The sequence below is a fragment of the Poromitra crassiceps genome (assembly GCF_964638095.1).
Source record: "Poromitra crassiceps genome assembly, chromosome: 9".
Taxonomy (NCBI): domain Eukaryota; kingdom Metazoa; phylum Chordata; class Actinopteri; order Beryciformes; family Melamphaidae; genus Poromitra; species Poromitra crassiceps.
This window is the reverse complement of record NC_139630.1, coordinates 43615200-43637815: the sequence shown is the minus strand read 5'-3', so window position 1 is coordinate 43637815 and position 22616 is coordinate 43615200. Positions and strand designations below refer to the sequence as shown.

Below are 22616 nucleotides of genomic sequence, written 5' to 3'. Positions count from 1 at the left end.
AAGTTGGAGAGGGTCTACTCCAGTGAGGAGTGGGACATGTGAAGTTGGAGAGGGTCTACTCCAGTGAGGAGTGGGATGTGTGAAGTGGGAGAGGGTCTACTCCAGTGAGGAGTGGGACGTGTGAAGTGGGAGAGAGTCTACTCCAGTGAGGAGTGGGACGTGTGAAGTGGGAGAGGGTCTACTCCAGTGAGGAGTGGGACATGTGAAGTTGGAGAGGGTCTGCTCCAGTGAGGAGTGGGACATGTGAAGTTGGAGAGAGTCTACTCCAGTGAGGAGTGGGACGTGTGAAGTGGGAGAGGGTCTGCTCCAGTGAGGAGTGGGACGTGAAGTTGGAGAGGGTCTACTCCAGTGAGGAGTGGGACGTGAAGTTGGAGAGGGTCTACTCCAGTGAGGAGTGGGACGTGAAGTGGGAGAGGGTCTACTCCAGTGAGGAGTGGGACGTGAAGTGGGAGAGGGTCTACTCCAGTGAGGAGTGGGACGTGTGAAGTGGGAGAGGGTCTACTCCAGTGAGGAGTGGGACGTGTGAAGTGGGAGAGGGTCTACTCCAGTGAGGAGTGGGACATGTGAAGTTGGAGAGGGTCTACTCCAGTGAGGAGTGGGACGTGTGAAGTGGGAGAGGGTCTACTCCAGTGAGGAGTGGGACATGAAGTGGGAGAGGGTCTACTCCAATGAGGAGTGGGACGTGGAGTGGGAGAGGGTCTACTCCAGTGAGGAGTGGGACGTGAAGTTGGAGAGGGTCTACTCCAGTGAGGAGTGGGACGTGGAGTGGGAGAGGGTCTACTCCAATGAGGAGTGGGACGTGGAGTGGGAGAGGGTCTACTCCAGTGAGGAGTGGGACGTGGAGTGGGAGAGGGTCTACTCCAGTGAGGAGTGGGACGTGAAGTTGGAGAGGGTCTACTCCAATGAGGAGTGGGACGTGGAGTGGGAGAGGGTCTACTCCAGTGAGGAGTGGGACGTGGAGTGGGAGAGGGTCTACTCCAGTGAGGAGTGGGACGTGGAGTGGGAGAGGGTCTACTCCAGTGAGGAGTGGGACGTGGAGTGGGAGAGGGTCTACTCCAGTGAGGAGTGGGACGTGTGAAGTGGGAGAGGGTCTGCTCCAGTGAGGAGTGGGACGTGAAGTTGGAGAGGGTCTACTCCAGTGAGGAGTGGGACGTGGAGTTGGAGAGGGTCTACTCCAGTGAGGAGTGGGACGTGAAGTTGGAGAGGGTCTACTCCAGTGAGGAGTGGGACGTGAAGTTGGAGAGGGTCTACTCCAGTGAGGAGTGGGACGTGAAGTTGGAGAGGGTCTACTCCAGTGAGGAGTGGGACGTGTGAAGTTGGAGAGGGTCTACTCCAGTGAGGAGTGGGACGTGTGAAGTTGGAGAGGGTCTACTCCAGTGAGGAGTGGGACATGTGAAGTTGGAGAGGGTCTACTCCAGTGAGGAGTGGGATGTGTGAAGTGGGAGAGGGTCTACTCCAGTGAGGAGTGGGACGTGTGAAGTGGGAGAGAGTCTACTCCAGTGAGGAGTGGGACGTGTGAAGTGGGAGAGGGTCTACTCCAGTGAGGAGTGGGACATGTGAAGTTGGAGAGGGTCTGCTCCAGTGAGGAGTGGGACATGTGAAGTTGGAGAGAGTCTACTCCAGTGAGGAGTGGGACGTGTGAAGTGGGAGAGGGTCTGCTCCAGTGAGGAGTGGGACGTGAAGTTGGAGAGGGTCTACTCCAGTGAGGAGTGGGACGTGAAGTTGGAGAGGGTCTACTCCAGTGAGGAGTGGGACGTGAAGTGGGAGAGGGTCTACTCCAGTGAGGAGTGGGACGTGAAGTGGGAGAGGGTCTACTCCAGTGAGGAGTGGGACGTGTGAAGTGTGAGAGGGTCTACTCCAGTGAGGAGTGGGACGTGAAGTGGGAGAGGGTCTACTCCAGTGAGGAGTGGACGTGAAGTGGGAGAGGGTCTACTCCAGTGAGGAGTGGACGTGAAGTGGGAGAGGGTCTACTCCAGTGAGGAGTGGACGTGTGAAGTGGGAGAGGGTCTACTCCAGTGAGGAGTGGACGTGAAGTGGGAGAGGGTCTACTCCAGTGAGGAGTGGGACGTGAAGTTGGAGAGGGTCTACTCCAGTGAGGAGTGGGACATGTGAAGTGGGAGAGGGTCTACTCCAGTGAGGAGTGGACGTGAAGTGGGAGAGGGTCTACTCCAGTGAGGAGTGGACGTGTGAAGTGTGAGAGGGTCTACTCCAGTGAGGAGTGGGACGTGTGAAGTGGGAGAGGGTCTACTCCAGTGAGGAGTGGGACGTGTGAAGTGGGAGAGGGTCTACTCCAGTGAGGAGTGGACGTGTGAAGTGGGAGAGGGTCTACTCCAGTGAGGAGTGGGACGAAAAATGATTCTAATATACAGGCAGTCTGTCTATCACACCTTTTTGTGTGGGTTTGTTGGTGCTGCCAATATGAGTGCCAATTTGATTGTCTGGATTGTTGAAGGGTTCCTACCAAACTAAATTGTATTCCATTGTTGTGTTTTTGTTTGTTGTTTCTGTGAGGATGTATTGTGTTGTCATCTTGTTGTACTGTGTGTTATGTGTTGTCTTTCATGCCTGTAATAAAATTAAAATAAAAGGAGGGTGGGAAAGTCGGTGCTTGTCGGGACTAGGGATGGGAATTTCGACTAATTTCCCCGCCGACTAGTCTCAAATTTTATTTGCGACTAGTCGACTAGTCTATAAGCAAGAAAACTCGCAATTTAATATACATATTAAATAAAAAGTTTAAAATGCAAATGTTTTGTGTATTTAGGGAGCTATTTTAGCCCAAACATTCAGTACAAGCTGTTAATTTAAATTATATTGATGTAACAACAACTGATTGAATAAAGGTGACCAAATTAAAGAGAAATACATTTCTGATACGTTTGCCAATGCAATGCATGGCATTTATTATGAATAATGTTGTAGGACGGAGTTCCAGCGTGTCTTGCATGATTGTGTAAGCTATTTTTATGAAGGTGCTATATAATTTATGTTTACGTTCTAGACAGCCAATCTCTTATGTAGGCTCTTATGTTGAAGACAGGAAACGGAAGTGTGTGTGTTGTTGTTGTGGGGGCGCTTGACGCTAGGTTATGCTGGAAGCGGAAGAATAATAAAGCTGGCGTCTCATGCTGAGATTGTTCACGATTGGAGTTGCTTATTGTTTATTGGTTTTTATTTATTATCATGCACACAGGCAACGACTTTGTCCCACTCACTCATCGCACCTCGCAGCTGGGCAGCCAAGTTTTCAGCGGTGTGTCTTTCCTCCAGGGCGCACGTCTGAAGCACACAGCTGCGGAGATGTCCTTCGTCCAGATAATGACATGTTATAGTCATGTATGACTCGGTGGTTATGGACGTCCACCCATCTGAAGTTATGGCCACATATTCTGCCCCCTCGAACGCTCGTTGCATCTTCTCTGTCATTTTGCGATGGTTGATCGCGAGTCGAGACGTAATTGTTTTGCGAGTGCGAGGAGGAGGAGCAATTCTCTCCCTGGCTGCTCAGCCTGTTTACAAAGAAGCCAAGGCAGAGGCGTGAAGAACAAGATGCAGCGTTTAACCGACTAGTAAAATACTAAACGGGTAATAAATGAGTAGGCGGATAAACGATTAAACGACTAGTCGCGCACATCCCTAGTCGGGACCCCCCAAGCTCCCTCCATCAACCCCCCTCCAAGGCCCTACTGCCCCCTACACCCTCACGCCTTTCCTCTACAACCTTTCACCATTGATCTCTCTCAATCCCACTCTTCCTCTCACCACACCCTCCACACACACAACCATACACAACCATGCACGCACATGTGCACGCACGCACATGCGCATGCACGCACATGCACGCACACGCACGCACACGCACACACACACACAAGCATGCATGCATGCATGCACGCACACACACACCCCCCCCCCCGCAGTGTTGAGAGAAGAGCTCTGGCACTTTGTTGCAACATCAGTGCAGAGGGGAGCGGATGAATCAAGAGCTGAGGATGGAAGGCAATCAAAACTTCATTCCATCCAGCACTTCATCTCAACATGCGTAAGTGAGAGAGAGAGGACAGAGTAAGTGAGAGAGAGAGAGAGAGAGAGAGAGAGAGAGAGGACAGAGTAAGTGAGAGAGAGAGAGGGAGAGAGGGAGAGAGGGAGAGAGAGAGAGAGAGTAAGTGAGAGAGAGAGAGAGGGAGAGAGAGAGAGAGAGAGTAAGTGAGGGAGAGAGAGTAAGTGAGAGAGGGAGAGAGAGAGAGAGAGAGAGTAAGTGAGGGAGAGAGAGAGGACAGAGTAAGTGAGAGAGAGAGAGGGAGAGAGAGAGAGAGAGAGAGTAAGTGAGGGAGAGAGAGAGAGAGAGAGAGAGTAAGTGAGGGAGAGAGAGAGAGAGAGAGGACAGAGTAAGTGAGGGAGAGAGAGAGAGAGAGTAAGTGAGGGAGAGAGAGAGAGAGAGAGAGAGAGGACAGAGTAAGTGGGGGAGAGAGAGAGAGAGAGTAAGTGAGGGAGAGAGAGAGAGAGAGAGAGAGAGAGAGAGGACAGAGTAAGTGAGGGAGAGAGAGAGAGAGAGAGAGAGAGAGAGAGAGGACAGAGTGAGGGAGAGAGAGAGGACAGAGTGAGGGAGAAAGGACAAAAGAACAAGAGCTCAGTGCAAGATGGAAACAAGAGAAGGGGGAGAATTATGGAGAGAGAGAGAGAGAAGCTGGCAGCCTGGCACACAATCTACGAACATCTGGGTATGAGAGTGACAGAACTAAACTAGGCTGAGTTCAAAAAGTATTAGCCAATAACTCATACAGTATGTTATAAACCACGGCCTGGACCAGGCAGACGGTATGTTATAAACCACGGCCTGTACCACACGGTATGTTATAAACCACTGCCTGGACCAGACGGGTGGAGTGTGCCTCGTGGGACAGTACGATGCACTATCTGACACTACAGTATCTGAGTTGTCCTGATGTGGTCTGGTACGCTATGCAGGTGAAAACATCCTGATGTGGTCTGGTACGCTAGGCAGGTGAAAACACCCTGATGTGATCTGGTACGCTAGGCAGGTGAAAACATCCTGATGTGGTCTGGTACGCTAGGCAGGTGAAAACATCCTGATGTGGTCTGGTATGCTACGCAGGTGAAAACATCCTGATGTGGTCTGGTACACTACGCAGGTGAAAACATCCTGATGTGGTCTGGTACACTACGCAGGTGAAAACATCCTGATGTGGTCTGGTACACTACGCAGGTGAAAACATCCTGATGTGGTCTGGTACACTACGCAGGTGAAAACATCCTGATGTGGTCTGGTACACTACGCAGGTGAAAACATCCTGATGTGGTCTGGTATGCTAGGCAGGTGAAAACACCCTGATGTGGTCTGGTACGCTAGGCAGGTGAAAACATCCTGATGTGGTCTGGTATGCTAGGCAGGTGAAAACATCCTGATGTGGTCTGGTACGCTAGGCAGGTGAAAACATCCTGATGTGGTCTGGTATGCTACGCAGGTGAAAACATCCTGATGTGGTCTGGTACACTACGCAGGTGAAAACATCCTGATGTGGTCTGGTACACTACGCAGGTGAAAACATCCTGATGTGGTCTGGTACACTACGCAGGTGAAAACATCCTGATGTGGTCTGGTACACTACGCAGGTGAAAACATCCTGATGTGGTCTGGTATGCTAGGCAGGTGAAAACATCCTGATGTGGTCTGGTACACTACGCAGGTGAAAACATCCTGATGTGGTCTGGTATGCTAGGCAGGTGAAAACACCCTGATGTGATCTGGTACGCTAGGCAGGTGAAAACATCCTGATGTGGTCTGGTATGCTAGGCAGGTGAAAACATCCTGATGTGGTCTGGTATGCTAGGCAGGTGAAAACACCCTGATGTGATCTGGTACGCTAGGCAGGTGAAAACACCCTGATGTGGTCTGGTACGCTAGGCAGGTGAAAACACCCTGATGTGGTCTGGTATGCTAGGCAGGTGAAAACATCCTGATGTGGTCTGGTACGCTAGGCAGGTGAAAACATCCTGATGTGGTCTGGTATGCTAGGCAGGTGAAAACACCCTGATGTGGTCTGGTATGCTAGGCAGGTGAAAACATCCTGATGTGGTCTGGTACGCTAGGCAGGTGAAAACACCCTGATGTGATCTGGTACGCTAGGCAGGTGAAAACACCCTGATGTGGTCTGGTATGCTAGGCAGGTGAAAACATCCTGATGTGGTCTGGTACGCTAGGCAGGTGAAAACATCCTGATGTGGTCTGGTATGCTAGGCAGGTGAAAACATCCTGATGTGGTCTGGTATGCTAGGCAGGTGAAAACACCCTGATGTGATCTGGTACGCTAGGCAGGTGAAAACACCCTGATGTGGTCTGGTATGCTAGGCAGGTGAAAACACCCTGATGTGGTCTGGTATGCTAGGCAGGTGAAAACACCCTGATGTGGTCTGGTACGCTAGGCAGGTGAAAACATCCTGATGTGGTCTGGTACGCTAGGCAGGTGAAAACAAACGTTAAATGCTATTTGAGCGAGCTGCAAACTTAACAGAACGGGACAGGAGGGGGCGAAAAGGAATCACAGATGAAAAGATTGATGAAGGGAGAGAGGTTGGCACACAGCCTATGAGCGTATATTGAGTGCTTGATGGGGGGAAAGAGAAAAGTAAATAAATAAATAGCCCAACACATCCATCCCATTTTGTTGGAAGCTCTCGTCCAAAGTGACTTACAGTGCTGTGAGCACATGCATCTTTTAGAAGGGGGCGGCCCTGCTGGGAATCAAGCCCATTACCCTGACAGTGTTAGTGCCACACGCTGCACTGAGTCTGGACCACAACAAGACTTCCTCCCACACGCTGCACTGAGTCTGGACCACAACAAGACTTCCTCCCACACGCTGCACTGAGTCTGGACCACAACAAGACATCCTCCCACACGCTGCACTGAGTCTGGACCACAACAAGACTTCCTCCCACATGCTGCACTGAGTCTGGACCACAACAAGACATCCTCCCACACGCTGCACTGAGTCTGGACCACAACAAGACATCCTCCCACACGCTGCACTGAGTCTGGACCACAACAAGACTTCCTCCCACATGCTGCACTGAGTCTGGACCACAACAAGACATCCTCCCACATGCTGCACTGAGTCTGGACCACAACAAGACTTCCTCCCACACGCTGCACTGAGTCTGGACCACAACAAGACATCCTCCCACACGCTGCACTGAGTCTGGACCACAACAAGACTTCCTCCCACACGCTGCACTGAGTCTGGACCACAACAAGACATCCTCCCACACGCTGCACTGAGTCTGGACCACAACAAGACTTCCTCCCACACGCTGCACTGAGTCTGGACCACAACAAGACATCCTCCCACACGCTGCACTGAGTCTGGACCACAACAAGACTTCCTCCCACACGCTGCACTGAGTCTGGACCACAACAAGACATCCTCCCATACGCTGCACTGAGTCTGGACCACAACAGGACATCCTCCCACACGCTGCACTGAGTCTGGACCACAACAAGACTTCCTCCCACACGCTGCACTGAGTCTGGACCACAACAAGACTTCCTCCCACATGCTGCACTGAGTCTGGACCACAACAAGCCTGGACCTCCCTAGCCAGTTTCAAACCGGAGACGCCGCAAGACTGTTTTACATGGCTGGATCACAAATCATCCAGTCCAAATTTCAGCCTGAAAATTTTATTTTTCATAAATCACGTGAAAAATGAGATCAGGTAACTCACTACACCACTACCGAGAAAATGATACTTGAGTCAATAACTTTTTTTTTGTTGATTTGCATTGCAGAAAAGAGAACCCAACTTGTTTCACATCAGGTGATACACACATTTTAATTTAAGTATTTTTATTATTAAATACTAATAATAATAATTAGTATTTAAGCCAGTTATCACAACGCCACATGGCCAATCAGCTCTGTCTCTGTTCAGTGGCCAATGGCCATTAGAACTGCCCTTCCACCACTGGACCAAGTGTTGTTTGACTGGGCCAATAATGGAGGCTTTGACTCTTCTTCTGTCAGGCCACGATGTTTGATGGTGTCTGATAGTGACTTGAATCCGTTGGGAAGTTACATGCCTATATATGAGAAACCACGCCCCCTTTTGGCCAATCTGTGTGAACAATTAATCGTGATTATTTGCCCCATGACCAAACTTTCCACAAAGTTTCACACAAATCCGGTCATGACTTTTGGATGGACAAACAAACAGACAAGATAGACAGACAAGACAAACAAACAGACAAGACAGACAGACAAACAGACAAGACAGTCAAACAGAGAAGACAGACGCGACAGGGTGAAAACAAAACTCTTGTCCAACTCTGACCTACGATGGATACTTTGATAGGATCCTAAAATTGGGAGAAGTGGGTCTGTGCGTCCTGAAGACAATTCTAATTCCCAGACCAGCTGGATGGGGAAATTGAATGAATACTTTCCCCTCCCCCACCATCTGATGCTGAAGTACCCTTGAGCAAAGCACTTTAAACCCCGATGGCTCCTGCAGAACTGCAACTACAATGGTAGTGCACCGTGATCGCACTGGCCAGCTCAGTATGAATGTAAAGCAAGTCGTAATGACACAGCAGAACACTTCCACGGATAGAGATAAAAAAAAAATATTATCAAATTAAGTTATTAATATTATGACATTGCATGACATTGCATGGTTTGTATTCCACCATCCTTATAGCTACGTCTTTGTCTTTGCCGCTGTCCTCTTTTCTTATGTAACCCTATTTCCGTGCCTCTTGCTTGTTTTCACTGTGAACTTCTTCGTGAACTTCATTCCAGGAAAGTGCTGCAGAAATAACGAGGACAGAGGCAGAGAGTGTGGCGCGTCGCTTACCCGATGATGGGGTGTTTGAAGCCCAGCTTGGCCGTGGTCTGCTGGATCTCCTTCTCCAGCCAGGCCTGGGGGCGCACCAGGTACTTGACGAACTGGGACACCCACCAGACGGAGGGGTCGCCGTGCAGACGGTGCAGCCGCTGGGCAAGGTCCTCGGGGATGGCCAGGGGCAGGTAGGGGGGGCGGGGGTGGAGGCTGTCCACTATGGGCAACTCCACAACCTGGACGTCCTTGTCGTGGGCCTCACCTAGAAGAGGGAGGGGGGGGGGGGGGGGGGAATGAGATAATCAAGATTCAATACTTTATTACCTTTGTTGATAGACTTGAATTTTCCTCAGCCAATGAAAACTTGATGATGACGAGAAGACCCGGATTCAAACCTTTTGAGAGTAACAGGGAATCTGTAGGCTTCTGAAAGCCAAGGACGAAACTTTTTAAGAGCTTTTTAAGGCTACTTGTAATTAAAAAAGAAACTGAAGAACTGGCAAAACTCCCAATTGAAGATTTCTAATTGAACACAGCAAATGAAGGTTCTGACACAAACGGGTAGGAAAAGAAAAAGGACACGGAATTAATTGTTAAGGGACAGAATGTCCACTTGTTAAATAAAGCAGATAGAATGAGAAAAAGTTTCATATTGTACTACAAATGCTGTTCTCTATTAAACTAAGATATAGGATATGCAGGGCAAAGAAATCCAACCATATTGCATAGTGAAAAAATAAGACTTCTAATAACTGTAACTGACACTTTGATACTTTTCAAGGCTTTACACATAGCTAATTTATTTAAACGTTTATTATTCATACTTTTTAATGATCCCCTAAATACCCTGACCAAGCACCCACATTAATGCCTAAGGCACGGTGGCTCAGTGGTTAACACTGTTGCCTCACAGCAAGAAGGTCCCGGGTTTGAACCCCGGTCCGTCCCAGGTCCTTTCTGTGTGAAGTTTGCACGTTCTCCCCGTGTCCGTGTGGGTTTTCTCCGGGTGCTCCGGTTTCCTCCCACCATCAAAGAAAGACATGTATGTTAGGGTAAATACTCCTGTCAGTGCCCCTGACCAAGGTACTGGCAAAATAACTGGAGTTGGTCCCCGGGCGCTGCACAGTGGCTGCCCACTGCTCCTAGCTCCAGGAAGGTTCCTAGTAGAGGATGGGTCAAATGCAGAGGATGAATTTCCCCAAGGGGATAAATAAAGGATAACTTAACTTAACTTAACTTAAGTGTCCTTCAGCAAGGCACTAAATCCCTAGCAGCTCTGGGGCTGCTGTTCTCTGACCATTGAACCTTCCTGGAGGAGCAAAAGTGAAAGGGAATTTTCTCAACAGGGATCAATATGAAGTATTATAAAACGGTTTTTATTTCACTTTTTAACCACGACATAAAGAGTCAACTCAAATCTGTAATTAACTCAGCAGGAGGCGGCTGGATTTTGCATCGAGTTTAATTTGGTGGTATAAAAACTAAAGACCGTAAAATATCGTTACACTAAATAAAAACACTCATGCAGTGATGCAGCCGTTTTATACTGTGGATTCATTCCTATTCTAACCTGAACCCAAACCGCCCTATCCCCCGTGTGTCCTGCTGTCCTGAGTGACAGCTGCTCTTTGCCTGTCCTTCCTTTAAAGGCCAAGGTGAGCTCCTTTGTACCCAGGCTGTTTCGGGCCGGGGGGCCGGGGGCCCGGGGGCCCGGGCGGGGGGTCCCCTGGAGGCTGGGTCCTGGGTGGCAGAGGCCCCAGGCGAGAGGGTTGAGCGGGGCTGATAGGAAGGTCAGCAGCCTCTATGGGCAGTAGGCAGATACTGGAGCCTCCCTCCCTCCTCTCCGCTCCTCTGGCAGGCCAGAGCCTGGCCACACAAAGGAGCAGCAAGGCCGTCGGCAACACACACCTGGACGGCACAAGCGCACACACACGTACAAGCACGTACACACACACACACACACACACACACACACACACACACACACACACACACACCCATACGATACACGTGCACAGACACACAGCGCTGGCTAATCTTATCTCACCAGAAGGGATATGCCTGGCAGAGACAACCTTCACTCTCTTCCAGTGTGAAAAAGCTAAGGGGAGTATTTTGTGTGTGAGTGTGTGGGTGTCTCTCACTTTAAAGCAGTGATTTAAAAACAAGCTTGAGCGTTGTGTTCTGTCAGAATCAAGTGTCTGCTGTAACGGCCACAGACTGGGCTGAACACAAACACAGCCTCCACAGACTGGGCCGAACACAGCCTCCACAGACTGGGCCGAACACAGCCTCCACAGACTGGGCCGAACACAGCCTCCACAGACTGGGCTGAACACAGCCTCCACAGACTGGGCTGAACACAGCCTCCACAGACTGGGCCGAACACAGCCTCCACAGACTGGGCCGAACACAAACACAGCCTCCACAGACTGGGCCGAACACAAACACAGCCTCCACAGACTGGGCTGAACACAGCCTCCACAGACTGGGCCGAACACAGCCTCCACAGACTGGGCCGAACACAAACACAGCCTCCACAGACTGGGCCGAACACAAACACAGCCTCCACAGACTGGGCTGAACACAGCCTCCACAGACTGGGCGGAACACAGCCTCCACAGACTGGGCCAAACACAGCCTCCACAGACTGGGCTGAACACAGCCTCCACAGACTGGGCCGAACACAGCCTCCACAGACTGGGCTGAACACTGCCTCCACAGACTGGGCTGAACACAAACACAGCCTCCACAGACTGGGCCAAACACAGCCTCCACAGACTGGGCTGAACACTGCCTCCACAGACTGGGCTGAACACAGCCTCCACAGACTGGGCTGAACACAGCCTCCACAGACTGGGCTGAACACAGCCTCCACAGACTGGGCCAAACACAGCCTCCACAGACTGGGCTGAACACTGCCTCCACAATACCCTGGCAAATAAACGGCATAATGACTCATTAAAAGTGCTCTTTCACATTGAAAGGCTGCATCAAAAGTATGTTAAAATCAAGGACACAGAGGCTCCAGTTTGAGGGTGTGTGTGTGTGTGTGTGTGTGTGTGTGTGTGTGTGTGTGTGTGTGTGTGTGTGTGTGTGTTTGCACGCTGGAGCATGAACTGAATATAAATTGGTGGAGGCATTAAATATTGAATGTAAAAAATATCCCCAGCCCGTCTTTTGCTTATATAAGAGCATTGGCAGGATTCATTCACATACGGGGGAGAACGGCCATATACTTGAGGCCTCTTGGCACAAACGTACGATGAGCAGTACCTCTTCCTCCCACTGCTACCTAATGAGATCACAAAGCTACTCTCAATTTCATCTCAACTCCCATGCCCGTGCATACATTTATGCAGTGTGACTTAAAGCAGAAGGGGCTGCCCCAAAAACAGAATTCATATATTTTATCCCTATGATCTATAGTTCAATAAATATTTGACAAGATGAACATAGCGATGAAACCGGAGAACCGTGGGGCGTGACAGCATTCCAGACACAAAACCTGGACCTTCTCCATGGATAATAAATTAGAGAGCGAGTTTATGAACTTCCAGAATGCTTGTTTGAGATGTTATGTGCCTCTCCTCCCTCTGTCTGACACATTCATAAGGCAGTAATATCTCCACACTGAAGCTCAACGGAACGCACTGACTCCTCGGCAAATTAGCTCTTTGATCAATGAACCATTGTTGGACGGGCGCAGATCACTAACAGTTTCCCTTTTGTGTGTTTGGAATTGCGTATGTCCCCGGGCCTCGGGGGCGAGGCTAGGCCATCTCGACGCGGTTCACGGAGCATAAACGGCGTGCTAAAGCATTAGCATGCATGGTGGCGGGCTAAATAAACACCCAGAGGTGAAAACAAGCCTTTCCCCAGTCTTCCTGCTGGCTCAGTAGTAAGTCGCTCTGAGAACTGGCTTGTCAGATTGTCAGTGTATTCCTGTAAGATCAAGGTAAAACATGGCCGCCTGGGTGTAGAGTACTGAGAGACTCCAAGGACACGGATGAACAGATAGACAGCCTCACCACATATATAATGGCCTGTGTTTCGCACAGACAGTGAAAAGAAACTGACAACATCGGCGCTTTCGCTTCCAAATATCATCTCTTTTCTCTCTCTCAGACAACTGCCATTATTGTTGTAGAGAGAAAGTCCTGGAGGGCAAACACAGCGTATAAGATTTGGATTTTCTCTTTAAAATGTGTTTTCCTATTTTCCCATTTACGGAGGGAATCAGTGCGATACCGTAATGACTTGACCGCTCTCGCTCTCCCTCTATCTTTGTCTCTCGCCCCCTAAGCTATATGTTTTTCCTGACAGAAATATCCCCCGACGCACATCGAAACGGTTGGCACACGCCATGCATGCTCGCTGTCTATAAACATCGCACATCCTAAGGGAAACACTTCATAGAAAATGGGCTAACTACATATAGATATACAAGGAGAAGTGGGAAGAAGTGGAGAAGAGGGACAGGTTTTCCACTCGGCAAGTGCCCACCGCAACACACACATTAGGCAAAAGATACAAGAAACGGTACAATGTACTTAAGATAGCAGAGACAAATGCAAATGAGTATGTGACTGGTGAAGTGACCACAAAATGATACAGCAGAGAAGGCAGAAACAGAATAGTATGGAGTGTTGTATTTGATCTAACTGTCCCACTTTGGCAAATATGCAATAGAAACAGGCTTTGGGCACACTGACTGTACAGTACACAAACAGGTGTAAATATATAAGGACATGACTAAGCAATATGTGTAGGAATTGAGACGTGTCTCACCCGTGGGGCTAGTTTGTGGAAGATTGAATTTGAGAGTGTCCCATAATTCATTTACAGTAATAGATTGAGTTTGCGATTGTCACAGAATTAATTTACAGTAATAGTAATCAACCAGTGGCCCATCATCAGCAAAGGCATTGTGCACAGAGTGTCATCCAGACACTACTATGCAAAACCACACTTTCATTTCAGGCTAGTTGCACAGCAGACAACATACAGGACACCAGTCAAAGTACAACTTGCAAATGTCCACAGAGGGTGATGATATCAGACTGAATTTCTCAACTCGTTTCACTTCATTTCCTTCTGCAGCCACCTGGGTGGAGTGGGCGGATTGGAAGGTCTGGAGCCGACCCGTACAGCAGCCATGGGAACATCCACCACAAACCACTAATAATAACAACAACACACCATTTGAATTATGGCAGAACTCACTTGCAAATGTAGGGCCGAGTATCTGAACAGCTGGGATGAGCTCGCATGAGATTTGCAAGAGGTTCTTATTCACTAGTACAATCACACCTGCCAACAGTAGGTTGGGAAATAGAAGGCGATTTTATGGATTTTTTGGGAAATGCACCCGCCCCCCAAAATAAAAATAAAAATAAAATAAAATAAAAATAAATAATAAAATAACAAAAAACTAAAAAAACAAAAATTACCAATCGGGTTAAAAATAGGGAGACTCAAATCGTGAGTGTTGGCAGGTATGCTACAATCACATAAATGTGCTGGCATGGGCATATAAGCTCCGCTTGACATTAATGAGATATTTAATGAGATATCGAGAGTATATCTACACCCCATCCGAGGCTTTTGGGTCCCGCAGTGGTCCTACTGTAGGGCTCCAAGAAATGTAGCAAACTACCCAATAGGCTTACAGTATGTTAGCAACGCCTATGCTAGTTAGCTGGCGTAGTCACAACAGAAAATGCTGCCTCTGCACATTTGCAAAAACGGTATAATATTAACACGAATTAATGACTTCAAAATGCTATTCCGGCATCAAGAGAGATGAGTAGCATTGCGAGCGGCCTGGCTGTAGGCTGCAAGCGCCCAGGTGGCCAGTATGGATCTATAGGAGGCCATTTGTGAGAGAGACACCAGAGAAACACATGAGATAGTGCAAAAGGACACATGAAAGGCAGAAGAGTGAGAGGGAGAAGGCACTGAGATAAGGAGGGAGAAAAAGGGACAGCCCAGGAGAGCGCCAGGCAAACGGAGCGATAGCAGAAAATGAAGGGCTGAGAGGATGTAGCAACGAGAACCAAGGAGAGAGAGAGAGGGAGAGATCAGCGGGCACAGCTTCATATGGAGTCAATCCTCAAATCATCATTGATCTTCATTTATAGATGCTAAAGGTCCTGTCGACCGGACAGAGGCGAACGCACGCAGGACCGTGGCCGGTCAAGCATGTGGTGAAGTTTCAATTGTTCGATTCCATCTGACATTGTGGTCAAACATGAGTTATCTGTATGCGCAGCCCTACAAACAGCTCTACATGTGGCATAAGTCAGATTAATGGAAACGTTTTGTCTAAGTGGGTAAAAAAAAATGCAAATTAAAAATTAGTATGGCAATATTAGTTTTGCCAGCTAGAGTGTGTGCATACAGCAAACAATTTCATCTTAACAGGCCATTTAGTCTTAAACTGTTATTTATTTATTTGAAATCAAATGAAAAATTCTGCCTATAGGGTCAGACAATTCCATTAGCTCATAATGCAGTTTCCAATGTTTCAGGCATTTTCTAGAAACAATAATAATAATAATTAATTGGATTTATATAGCACTTTTCAAGGCACCCAAAGCGCTTTACGGTGTGTGTGTGTGTGTGTGTGTGTGTGTGTGTGTGTGTGTGTGCGCGTGCACGTGCGTGTGTGTTGGGGGTGATGCATGGCAGCCAGTTTGTGCCAGAACACTCACCACACATCAGCTCTCACAGTGGAGAGTTGAGGACTGAATGTGCCAATTAAGTAACGAGGGACGATTAGGTGACCATGATGGACGGAAGGCCTGTGTGGGAATGTAGCCACGGCATCAGGGTTACACCTCTACTCTTGCGAAGAGTGCCGATGGGATCTTTAATGACCACAGAGAGTCAGGGCCTCAGGTTTAACGTCTCATCTGAAGGATGATGCTCACTCACAGGACAGAGTCTCTGTCTCTGCCCTGGGGCATTGTGGATGGGGATATTATTCATGGGACCAGGAGCCACGGTGCTGGCCAAGTGTCAATATTTTTGAAATATATATAGTCAATGGAAGTCTGGAACTCTTAACAGCATTGAGTGAACGCTCTGTCCACAGAAAGCTGGACTAACTAATGAAAGGTGGAAAAAAAACATCTCCCACTACCTCCACCCCTACCAGCCACAAGCAGACGAAATTTAGGTCAAGTTACACGATTTCTGGGTAACAAAGTACTTCAAACCTTCAAGAATTCAAACTGTTACCTCTCGCTGCCAATTGGGGGCAGCCAAAGTGTGAAGTGCTGCTTTTCTCCGAACTTGACGATTAAAAAAAAAAAAAAAAAAAAAACGATTAACAGTTCACTGCCATTGACGAGATATCTCGGCTTACAGAATCCAACGGTTCACTGCCAATGACGAGATATCTCGGCTTAATTTTTTTTTTTTTTTTTTTGACGGTGGGACGTGGATCAACGCTCCCCACGTCTCCTATAAAAATATTGGAGTCAGCGAACGTGTACAACCCATTCCACGGACCCACTAAGTGGCGACAGTGCTCTCCACACTAGGAAAAGCAGAGCCAAAACTGTAGGGTAACGCGCGAGGAAACCATTCTCTACTGTAAAATGGATTGGCGAAAACGCTTTCACTTTCGCGCATTATCACGCTGGGAGCTGGCGGTGGGGGATTCCAAAAATAGACTGGGTGGAAAACACACTTTGAAACACGCAGCATAAAGCCTAGAATCGCACAAAGCTTCATCAAACTCTCAAACCCAAGAAACAAGTGAGCCCTATCCACACTCGCTGCCAGGGAGGGAGGCTGCTCAAACTCGCAGCAGCAGCAGCAGCAGCAGAACACTCGCTTGTGACAAACGCAGGCTGAAAGCCACCAGACACGCCCACGGAGGGAGGAGTTTGAAGGAGAGGGCGTTCAGAACTATATTGTTTAGATGTCTGATCTCTCACTGATGCCAAAAATAAATGGTTAAAGTGACTGTTCTGCCTGTTTGATTGAATTTCACAAAACTGCGATTATCTCAGCTTTCACTCTCAGACGCTGAAACCATGCTGTACTCAACGGCTAATATCTACATAACTACTAACTCTACAAACTAACTCTTTTAGACAGAGAAAGCACACATTCTATTAGTACTTTTGTGAACTTTGTGTTCACAAAGTCCAAGCAGAAAATAATCCTCGGCTCTTGTAAAATGAGCCAGAATCCTCAAAAAAACCCTCTGGCAGAACCTACCTACAGTAAAAAAAAAAAAAGGCTGGCAGTGAATGTGTTAAAAAAAAAAAAAAAAAAAAAAAAAAAAAAAAAACGACGATTAAAAAAAAGATAAAAAAAAGATAAAAAAAAACGACGATTTCAGACGGCAGCCCGTCTTTATTGTCACACAACACACTACAACACATGCACGGAGGGCCACAACACTCACACGTGTCTCTTACTACTTTTAAGTACATTGTACGTGTCTTTACTACTTTTAAGTACATCGTACAGATCCTTTGAGGTGTGTTTTTATTTTGTTTTTATTTTATTTTATCCTGTGTTTACTTGATCCTTTTTCTGCTGGAAAACTGCTGCCATGCTCCATGTTTGTTTTAATTTGTTCATGTTCTGTTTTTTCATGTATTCGCTATGCTTTTTATGTCTGCTGCACACAAATTGCCCTTCGGGGACAAATAATAAACTTGAATCTTGAATCTTGAATCTTGAACACATGCTGACGGTGGCCGGTGAAATTTGTCCTCTGCATTTAACCCATCCTGGCTTTGTCCTTTCCTCCTGGGGCAGGCCAGGAGCAGTGGTCGCTTTCTCATACAGCGCCCAGGGACCAACTTCGGATGTTGTCGTCACTGGTCGGATGACGATGACGATCTGATCTTCTGCATGTTTTTAGTGGGGGGGGGGGGGGGGGGGGGTTATATACGGAGGAACCCCCTGGGGGAGCACGGGGAGAACATGCAAACTCCACACAGACAGAAAGGCCCTTACGACGAGATACCCCACCTGGGCAGTAGGCACTGAAGATATGGGGGGGAACACAACCACAGCGCCCACAGTGTCCCAGGCGAGAATCGAACTCAGGACCTTCTGACTGCGAGGCGACAGCTCTACCACTGAGCCACCGTGCCCATTTCCAAGCTGTGCATACACATGCGACGGTGGTGTCTTATCTTATTACCTGTAGGCTCCTATGTGGAGCAGAGGGCGCCACACGACACCAACGGGCTCCGGGCTACGATTGCGGTTTCTGTAGAAAGTGTGTGGGTGGGGTTGCTAGCCCCACACCCCCCAATTATCCCTAACATACATGTCTTTGATGGTGGGAGGAAACCGGAGTATCCGGAGGACACCCATGAACACGGGGAGAACACATGCAAACTCCACACAGAAACGACCTGGTACGGAACAGGTTTTGAACCCACGACCTTCTTTACTGTGAGGCGACAGTGGTAACCACTGATCCACCGTGCCGTCCTGACGGCGGTGTGTGCGTGTGTATGCGTGTGGAGCTTACCCGACCAGTGTCCGGTGGTGGCCCCGGTGCGGTCGGTGCAGGTGTTGCTGACGGGCAGAAACACGGTCTCCCAGCCCCCGGTGGCGTAGCGCCAGTTGTGGGACTCCAGGATGAGGGTGCGCCCGGTGCCGTAGGCGATCATGAAGCAGTAGACCACGTGGTGCAGCTGGCAGCCATAGCCGCAGCCCTTGTTGATGTTGCACAACAGCTTCCTGGCTTTGCTGCAGTCTGGGGGGTTCTGGGACAAAGAGGAGGAGGAGGAGGAGGAGGAAAGAAGCTTTCAAGTATTGTACCTCTCAAAGCCCTGCTCTCTGACTTGTAATAACACACACAGGCTAATATATTGTTCCTCTGTTCCCTCTGCCTGGCTGTCTGTGTTATAGTCCATCTCTCTCTGTTTGTCTATGATACCCTGGCTCTCACTCTCTTTCTCTTCTACTCCATTTCCATCTCTCTCTTGTTCTCAGCATCCTTTTCTCTCTGATGCTCTTCCCCCCATTTTTCTTGCTCTCTCATCCTCTACCTCTCTCGCTCTCCTCCTCCCCTCAGTTCTCACTACATGACATACCTCTTTTATGCTCCCCTTCTCCTCTCTCACTCCATCTGCTTCCCCCTGTCACTTATGCTCAGGGCTGGGTATCGACCCAAATAACCCAGTACAAACTTCTCCAGTCAAATTACAGTATATCTGCATTCCATCCTTTTTGTACACAGATCAAGATCAAAAAAATACTTTTTGTATGGTTTTGTTCACAGCCAATCATCGCAAGCGTTCTTCAATTCAATGCGACGTGTGATCGGCCCTCTTCCGCAGCAGTTGCAACCCATACAGCCTGTGGTGGTGAAGTTGAGTGTATGTGACAGACAGTGTTGGGCAGTAAAGTAGCTCGTTACTGTCATTTGATTACTTTCTCAGTAACTAGTTATGTAAGGGATTACAATTCACAAAATAGTAATTATATTACAGTTACTAATCCAAGTAACTTAAAAGTTACTGCATTACTTGCTCCAGAGCTGGCACAGCGCTAAAACAAAGTGTGGATATAGGGATATGCGAGTATACTGCGTTGCCAGAATGCGATTGATTTTTGTCCTAGTAGGTAGGCAAATAAATAAAACGTATGCAGTTTGGCTGATTGTTGATTCCTCCTGTAAGGTTAATTATTGTTCCAATAAATTGGATTCAGTTATGAATAAATTAAAAGGAGCTAGCTAAACAGGTTGTATGTCCCTTTTATAGCAAAAGTAATATAGTAATGTAACAAGTAATGTAACTAATTACTTTTGATAGATAATAGACTTTTGAAAGTAATGAGTAAAGTAATTTTGTAACTTTTTAAATTAGTAATAAGTAATTAGAAATGTATTACATTTCCTGAGTAACTTTCCCAACACTGGTGAGGGAGTTGTCAGTTCTCACTCTCCTCTTCTCTCTGATGCTCTCTCTCTCATCTCCTCTCCCCTCTGATGCTCTCTCTCTCCTCTTCTCTCTGATGCTCTCTCTCTCCTCTCCTCTCTGATGCTCTCTCTCTCCTCTCCTCTCTGATGCTCTCTCTCTCCTCTCCTCTCTGATGCTCTCTCTCTTCTCTCTGATGCTCTCTCTCTCTCATCTCCTCTCTGATGCTCTCTCTCTCCTCTCCTCTCTGATGCTCTCTCTCTCCTCTCCTCTCTGATGCTCTCTCTCCTCTTCTCTCTTCTCTCTCTCTCTCCTCTCCTCTCTGATGCTCTCTCTCTCCTCTTCTCTCTGATGCTCTCTCTCTCCTCTTCTCTCTGATGCTCTCTCTCTCCTCTCCTCTCTGATGCTCTCTCTCTCCTCTCCTCTCTGATGCTCTCTCTCTCCCTCTCCTCTCTGATGCTCTCTCTCTCCTCTCCTCTCTGATGCTCTCTCCTCTTCTCTCTGATGCTCTCTCTCTCCTCTCCTCTCTGATGCTCTCTCTCTCCCTCTCCTCTCTGATGCTCTCTCTCTCCTCTCCTCTCTGATGCTCTCTCCTCTCCTCTCTGATGCTCTCTCTCTCATCTCCTCTCTGATGCTCTCTCTCTCCTCTCCTCTCCTCTCCTCTCTGATGCTCTCTCCTCTTCTCTCTGATGCTCTCTCTCCTCTCCTCTCTGATGCTCTCTCTCTCCTCTCCCCTCTGATGCTCTCTCTCTCCTCTCTGATGCTCTCTCTCTCCTCTCTGATGCTCTCTGTCTCTCTCCTCTCTGATGCTCTCTCTCTCCTCTTCTCTCTGATGCTCTCTCTCTCCTCTCCTCTCTGATGCTCTATCTCTCCTCTCCTCTCTGATGCTCTCTCTCTCCTCTCCTCTCTGATGCTCTCTCATCTCCTCTCTGATGCTCTCTCTCTCCTCTCCTCTCTGATGCTCTCTCCTCTTCTCTCTGATGCTCTCTCTCTCCTCTCCTCTCTGATGCTCTCTCTCTCATCTCCTCTCTGATGCTCTCTCTCTCCCTCTCCTCTCTGATGCTCTCTCCAATTCGCTCTTCCTCTGACTCCTCCCCTCCCCATCTCATTCCCCCTCTCATAAATTAGCTTCAATATCAGACAGAGACTGAAGGGAAGAATACCAAATGGGAAGCAATGGAGTGAAAAAAACAAGTATTTTTTTTCCTTAAAAAGAAAGAAAGAGAGAGCCACATGCTGTGTGTGTCGCCGGGCGGGTTGTGATTGGCTCTGAGCGTGTCCGCGACACTCTGCCGCCAAGCGGCTTCCTAAACAGCAATTAGCGGCTGATGGGAGTGTTTTCCTCATTAGGCTGCTGCAGCTGGAGATGGTTCACGGTAATCAGGCCGCCCGGCCGGCACCCACCGGCTAACGCTGCCTAGCACACGCTAGCAGGAGAAGAGGAGGAAGAGTGAGGAGATGCGAGAAGATGAAGAGAGACAGAACGAAAGAAGAGCTGGGAGACGAGGAGAGGATACAGTAGGAGAGGCGAGGAGAAGTGAGAGGAGGAACAGACAGGGTTCCCACCCCTTCTTAAACATCAAACTCAAGGACTTTCTAAGGACTTTCCAAGCCCAATTCCCTCAAATTCAAAGATCCAACATGGCATAGTCTGAGACACGGATCAAGGTTAATTACGGTTACAACACTGAGAATTTTTATAATGAGAACTAGCGGGATTTACAGAAGCTAATTAAAAAGTGATAGAGGCTTGAAAAGAACTTCAATTTCTATTCTTTTTATTTTATTTTTTTCAGATTTTTTATCCCATTTTTATCCCCCATTAGTGCTAATTTTAATTTATTTATCCTGGTTGCTGCTCCACCCTCTGCCGATCTGGGGAGAGCCGAAAACTGGCTCCATGCTTCCTCCGAGACATGGGCAGTTAGCCAGCCGCTTCTTTTCACCTGACAGGGGAAGCTTCACCGGTAGGACATAGCACGTGGGAGGATCACGCTATTCCAACGAGTTCCCCTCCCTCCGAACAGGCGCCCTTAATGACCAGAGGAGGCACCACATCAGCAACCAGGATATTGCATGTTTTGGTGAAGGGGGTTCCTATATGAAGGAAACCCCCGGGAGGCACGGGGAGAACATGCAAACTCCACACAGAAAGGCCCTTTTGATGACCTCACCCGGGCGGTGGGCACTCGAGGACATGCGGACGGGCACGCATTCCTTCAGCGTTCACAGCGTCCCAGGTGGGAATCGAACCCAGGACCTTCGAGCTGTGAGGCGACAGCGAGAGAGGAGAGTAAAGGAAATGAGAGGAGACAGTCGAGAAGGAGGGGAAGCGAGGAGCGGGCGAGTCTCCTTCACGCTTCCAGAAAACGTATTACCGCCGCCACTCAATAAGAGGAGCTGTGCGGAGCAGCCATCAGCGCTGAGTGACAGAACAAGACACACAGGTATTTCCTTGGAGGTCCAGTATTTGCTGCCGGTTCAGTACCAGCCCCACAGGTGTACGCTAACTTACAGCGCTAATAATCTACCGTGGCGTTTTGACAAAAGGACTGGTTGAAAGGCTGCTTTCCCGTCACAAGCGGCTAAATGACATCGACGCGCGGCAGGGACTGTGCGCCGCGGAGAGACCGCTGTCAGATTTCGGGGCAAATAATAATAACGGCGCGGCTGGAATAGCGGCGAAGCGTTTGGAGACCCCGTTCAAGGATAATGACGGGCGAGCTAGGTTAAGTGGCTGCTTAAATGGTGCGTTTTTGGTGCGAGTGTGAGATGCAAAGGCAATTGTGATTGAGTTCCGAGAGCCCACAGAGATCTTGTTTGTGGAGGGAACATGACCGAGAACAATAG

General features: G+C 48.6%; 1 protein-coding gene across 1 annotated transcript in view; it reads right to left on the bottom strand.

The window, feature by feature from the left end:
* Positions 1-22616, bottom strand: part of fut8b (fucosyltransferase 8b (alpha (1,6) fucosyltransferase)) — a gene marked incomplete at its 5' end in the record, with an annotated part of 59331 nt that overhangs the window by 10007 nt on the left and 26708 nt on the right. The window contains 2 exons of the mRNA XM_083643693.1: positions 8875-9121; positions 18371-18608. Coding sequence (XP_083499819.1) covers positions 8875-9121; positions 18371-18608 — 485 coding nt within the window. The remainder of the gene's footprint in view (positions 1-8874; positions 9122-18370; positions 18609-22616) is intronic.